Genomic DNA, 6,636 nt, shown 5'->3' on the forward strand with positions numbered 1-6,636 from the left:
CTCTTAATTAGACACTTACAAAATGTTGAAAAATAAGAAAAACATATTTTATGATGTGTATGTAGTCGACTATGGATATTGAATGAGAAAAAGATGGTCGGGATTGTGGTCAATATAGAACAAAAATAATTCAAACTTATTTTATTGGTGTCAACATTTAGGCCAAAATTTCAGGCCTTTATCAGGGCTAAATGAAAAAAAATAAATATTAACCACAATGAATAAAATTAATAACAGGATAGCACGCAAATGAAGTTAATAAAATAAAATTAAGTTAATAAATAAAATATGAAAAGATAAAAGAAGTATGAGAACAAAGTAACATTAAAATGGTGAAAAAAAAAAATTGTTCCTTTCTTTTTCTTAATTTGAATATGACTTTTTCTCATACTACTTTTGTCTTCTAATATTTTACTTCTTATTTTTTATCTTCTCATATGTTGTTCTCCTTTGCACAAGGTTTCTTGTGGTTGTTATTTTGTTTTTTGTACTTAGCCCTAATGAAGGCCTGATATCATGGCCAAAATGTAGGCACTAATAAATTAGGTTTTACTCATCTGTGTTCAATACTGGCAACCCCTCTCCCCCCCTCCCCCCAACCAACTATTCATTTAATAATTTTATATTTTGATAAAAATAAGTATATACATTTAAATATCTCTTGAATTGATTTATTATTTTTTATTAAATAAAAGGCTTGACACCTTCAACAAGTGTGATAGATAAGCCTGTGGACGACAACTCTTTTATTTATTTTAACCTAAAAAGCTTTAACGCTATCATATGAAATAAATTATTCTCTTTTATTATCCTATGGACCAATAAGAATTTATTCTGAAGAGTAAAATGGTTCTTACTTTTAGATAGTAGGAAGATAGTCTGGGTGGCGGTCAATTTAGGTATCAAAATAGTAGAAGATAACTATTTACTGGGTAGTAAAATAAGTTTGCAGTGTTTTTCAATATTTGAATTTAATCCTCTCTGTGTTTAAGAATCATGTTTACATATTCTAAAAAAGGATTAGTTAAGTGCTTTTATGCATCAGTCTTCAGGGAACCCCCCCTCCTGAACAAATTCAATGCAGTGGTATTGAAGTGCTATGGGCGATGGTGCTGCTCTCTCTCGGAGGGTTGAAGTAACAAGTGCCTAGGCGCCATTTGCCCTTCTAGAAGTGATTTCATCATCCTCTTAAATTATTTATAATTGTACCAATGGAGTAGAAAACCTTCAGGGAGCTGCTGGGGTGGAGAGGAAGAGGGAGAACTGAAGAAGACAGTAAAAGACCAAGTCTTCAGGATAAACCAAAACCAAATCAACCAACAAGTAATTGTAATCTAATTCATGTATTCAACAATCAAATTAATTGAACTAAGAAAACTAATACAAATTGTAATCACCTTTGGCAAAACACAATCAATTGTCATTAATTATCCAAGAAGAGAGGCATTTTATTTTGTTCATCATAGTTATAATTTATTTCCAAAACAATCTACTTCTTCATTCAAACCAGCTATACCAGCATATAAAATTAATCTGGGTAATATCCCCCAATTTATACACCCAATGGACCTATTGGAATACCCAAATCTTATAATAAGTTTCAACCGAGATTCCTTATTTTTAAGTGATATTTTGGTTGCTGAAAATGGAATAAAAAAAAAATCATTTTCGTCAATGAATGATTTTTAATTTCTAAAAAGGAAAATCCGCTGCACAGACGGTCAACAAAATTTTCAGTGTGTGTGGCGATGATGCCTTAGGAGAAAGCACCATCTGTAAGTGGTCTGCTTGGTTCAGAACCGAAAAGTTTGACTTGGAAGCGCTCAGGTCCTCCTTCAACTGTTGATGATGACCAAATTCAAGCATTGGTCACAGACAACCCTCACACTACGACACGGGATATCGCAGAAATGCTTAACATATCTCATTCAAGTATCTCAAATCATTTGTGTCTCATAATCGCAAAGGCATAGTTTTTTATCACGATAACACCTGTCCTCACATGTCTTTGCAGACCCAGCAGAAACTATTGGAGTTTGGCTGCGATGTGATTCACACCCACCCTATTCATTAAACCTTGCCCCCAACAGATTTTCACTTATTTCGAGCACTTCATAACTCTCTCAACAGGAAACACTTAAATTCACTCAAGGACTACAAAACGTACATAGAGGAGTTTATTGCACAAAAATCTGAGAAGTCTAGCAGGGCCAAATTAAAAAATTACCTGAAAGATGGCAACGCATAATAGACCAAAATGGGTCATATATAATTGATTAAAAATATTTACAAGAATCTAAAGTTTTTATTGAAATCACCAGTAAAAAACGCTATGAATTTATTTTACAACCCAATATTATTAACCTTTTGCCCCACTTTGGAGGGCTTCATCAGGGCTATCAGATTGCAACAAAGATGACTTCAGCTAGTACCTTTACTGAACACCACCAGTACTATCTTCCTACAATCTACTTCATAAGATCAACTATCTTCTTCCTATCTTACTTTTAAATACGATTATTACTACTTTCTGAATTTAAAAAAAAAAAAAATTAAAGATGTTTGTTCAAACTATATAAAAATCATTAGGTGAACAAGTAACGGATAAGATATAATTTACCTGAATGTATAAGGAACTGGACTAGCAGGGAAAGCAAAGTTGATGAACACAGTCTGGTCAAATTCGATATTTGGTGCATTGACATGGTATTCCTCAAAATCGTCCAGCGATCGCACATTATAAATGATTGTATGAAACCTCTGTTTGCACAGAGGGCACTCAGGTTTAATCTAGAAATAAAAACAATTAACATAAATAGAAAATAATAAATATTTACAAACATATATTAGTCAAAACTAATTTTCCAAGCTAATCAAAAAACATTTTTTTTTTTTTTTTTAAATTAATACTACAACTTATATACTACGAAGTGTGCAAAGAAAACTAAAAGGGCAGAAGATTAAAAAAGTTATTTTTTAACATTTTAATAATATATTTACAATATATGTATAAATGGTTGACTGTAAAAATTGATACATAAGAACATGGTCAGGGTTGCGATCAAAAGAGAAACAAAAATAGTTGTAAACTATTTTTGTTTCTCTTTTGACTGCAACCCTGACCATCTTCTCATATATATTTGCAATACATTCCAGCACTAATACAAAATAAGTTGGCGAGAATGCATAAAAATGTAGTAATGAAAAAAGTTATATCCTGCTAATGAAAAATAAAAAAAAACATAAAATTTAGGAAAGTTCACAGTATTAATGAAAGCAATGAATCCATGTGACACAAGAAATATTTTGGTAGATATATCGGTCCAAGATATAGATCGGCTATATTCAGCTTGTGATAGAATAGCACTAGAAGATTGTTTCTATGTTTTAACAAACTGACCTGCATATCATGAGAACCGAATCCGATACACGCCGAAGCTAAGCCACATTAACCAAAACAAATTGTATGAATTTTTGTCTATACCCTCACAATGAAATTATGCCATGTAGCCTAACATTCTCCTCAATACATTTATTGAGAGCAAAAATATTATTTATTATTGAGCAAAAACAAACAAAAGAATTTTCAGCATGTTCACACAACCAAACTTTCCAGCTTAATAGCACAGAATATATACTTTATTTATAAGATAATATTTACTTACATAGTATATAAAAACATTACCTAAACAATTTACAAAACAGTAAATTTATCACAAAAAATGGAAAAAAAAGTAACAAACCGATTTCAATCTCATCGGCTCATATATCAATGTAGTCCAAAATATTCTACTTATGTACCAGTAGTACATAATATAGCTTACATAAAGATTTAAAAAATAATAAAATTAATTCAAATATTCATAAAAAAAAACTTTACAATTCACAATGCTCTATTGTTGTGAGTTATAACCTACACCATTATTCTAACAACTCTTATTGGATTACAGCAGTCAATTTATGCCTAAATTCGCATAAATAAGAACCCTTAACTGTTTTCTCATTACGTATAAGTGCAAACCCACTCACTGTCGGAGTGATATTTATGAATTGGTTCCCTAAATCCTAGTGAATTGGTACCATAACATTGATATTATTCTAAATTAAAAATATTGCATAAAATTATCTATTAGAGAACAGATTATTTTTACAATATACAGAGAATAAAATAATCAACACATGCAGATTTTAATAATTTAGAAATAAAACATAATTCCACAAACATTGCACCACTACTTACTTTAGACCATTCCTTCAGGCAGTTATAACAAAATTGGTGTAGACATGAGTTTGTAAAAGATTTATTGGTGAATTCTTCCAAACATATTGCACAATTCGATTCAGGTGAATGAGGTCTGTCAATAGGTTCCGACTTTAAGTTTGCAGGATTAATCAAAACTGGAGCTTCACCAATTGTTTCCGACATTATTATCTGAAGAAAAGAATAATTACACTAGCTACTTAATCAAGAAAATATTATATTAGTAAACTAAAAAAAAATACTCAAACTGATTAGTAAAGTTATTAACTACTTATAAACAAATAATGTAATCACATCTGTAAATAACTATTTAATTACTTCTCATAGTCAGAAAAACTATACCTTAGCAATACAAATAATTAAACACTGTAATTTAAGAAAACAAACTCACTTGAATTTTAACCTATATTTTATAACATTAATGAAAGAGTCTTAATTGTCTACGCTAAGAAATATAATGAAAATAAAATAAGAGTAAAATTCATAATACTAAAAATGGTCCACAATACAATCACAAACTAAGAGGGACAACAAACGGGGAGGAACGGGGAAGAAAACAAAGAAAACTGAAATTCCAAGAAGAGAACCCACTTAACATATAACCTACAGTCAACTAGCTAACCTTACTGCACTGCCAACTTGGTTCAGAGTTTTTATTTATGAAACAAATAACATAAAAATAATATATTATTAATATTTTAATATGTTAGTAAGTAGTAGCCGAGGAAGTTAGGGCTTCAACTTCGACTACTTCGTGACTATAGTGTCGACTGTTTCAAGTAGCCGTTATCAATAAAACAACTTATTTGACGCCCGGTCCTCCGGGCCGGTAATATTTTAAAAATATTAGTAACACTTTATTTTTAATTTAGAATTTATTTTTCGTTTTTCCAACCTCTATTTTATTTCCTTATTAATTCAATTTTCAATTATTTTTTTATATTTCAACCGTGCTCCTGAATCCAGGATAAATTTAAATATTTTATAAAATAATTAATTTTATGTATATTTTCTCGTAAAATTATGATACGTTTGTTTTGATAAGAACGTTCAAAAATCACTTTGAAAATTTACATTTCAAAATACTATAAATTTACATGAATTAACATACAATTACGTTACTTGTCCCCAAAATTCATAACCAAGATTCCTCATATAGACATATTACTAACCTATTTTTAAAATAGATATTTTTTGATGATATCTAAAAATTATCAAATCGAACTATTAATGTGAATAAGTCCTATGGAAATAGTTTGCTAAAAAAAATAAAAACAATTTCGGCACTGTACTGATGACAAAGGGAGTATTTGTCCTTTTAATTAACTACTCTGTGGAATTAGCGAAGAAAAAAAATCTCTAATCACTACTCTACTTTGATTTTAAATTAATTTCTTAACCCTACCTTAATTTACCTTTTGTATTTATCCTATTATGTCAAGATATTTTTAGTTGTTTTTTTGGTTCTTTTGAGATCTGATGAAGCTCAACTAAGTGGGACGAAACTACAACAAATAAATAGTTGTTAACTATTTTTGGTTCTTGGGACTGCATAAAAGGATGTATAGAATGGTTAAAGTAAATTATTGTACAGAATGAAAATGGATAAAAATAAAGTAATGAAATAATAAAATAAAAATACAAAGTTCTATAATGCAAAGAAACGGCGAAATATGAATATTTTAATTCAATAATAATAATTTAAAAATTAAAAAAGAGAAAGAAAATATATGTAAGTATGCAATATGCAATATGTAAGTAAAAATTCTATTTGTTTTTTTCCATAACTTTAATTTTTAAATTATTATTATGAAATTAAAATATTCATCTTTCTTTGCTTATATATACGCTTTATTTCCCACTTCTTTCATTACTATATTTTTATTCTTTACAATTATTTACTTTAATCATTCTATTTATCTTTTTATTCATTGGTTGTTATCATGTTTTTTGTTCTTAGCCCTGACAAAGGCTATTGAAATTGTGGCCGAAACGTTGGCACGAATAAGTTTTTAACTTATTTTTGTTATTCTCTGACCGCACCCTCAACCATCTTCTCTTCACATAAACAAATTTATTTTATTAAAAAATCGCTAAACATACAAACATGAAAACAATAATTAATATATTCAGTTTATTTATGCATTCTTCAGATTTTTTCTCAATTGTTTGGCGTTCTAACCGTATATAATACATCTTCATTACTACTAATGTATTTGTTTTATACCTAGGGAAATGTCATATTACATATTTATACTTTTTTTTGGTTTGGGATAGTAAAGCTGAGACCTCTCATCTTTAGTTATTAAACTAGAATTTCTCCAGAACAATCATCCCAACCAACAAAAGGTTACATTTCCGAAGAATTATCCTCA

At 29.3% G+C, this 6,636-nt stretch overlaps 1 protein-coding gene across 1 annotated transcript in view; it reads right to left on the reverse strand.

Moving 5' to 3' along the window:
• Positions 1–4,869, reverse strand: part of LOC106679935 (E3 ubiquitin-protein ligase Topors) — a 24,293-nt gene extending 19,424 nt beyond the window's left edge. Inside the window, exons 1-3 of the mRNA XM_014419338.2 lie at positions 4,653–4,869; positions 4,241–4,432; positions 2,621–2,790 (exon numbers count right to left, since the gene is read on the reverse strand). Coding sequence (XP_014274824.1) covers positions 2,621–2,790; positions 4,241–4,426 — 356 coding nt within the window. The 5' untranslated portion in view covers positions 4,427–4,432; positions 4,653–4,869. The remainder of the gene's footprint in view (positions 1–2,620; positions 2,791–4,240; positions 4,433–4,652) is intronic.
• Between the last annotated feature and the right edge of the window lie 1,767 nt (positions 4,870–6,636).

The sequence above is a fragment of the Halyomorpha halys genome, unplaced genomic scaffold (assembly GCF_000696795.3).
Source record: "Halyomorpha halys isolate HHAL.00 unplaced genomic scaffold, Hhal_1.1 Scaffold234.1, whole genome shotgun sequence".
Classification (NCBI taxonomy): domain Eukaryota; kingdom Metazoa; phylum Arthropoda; class Insecta; order Hemiptera; family Pentatomidae; genus Halyomorpha; species Halyomorpha halys.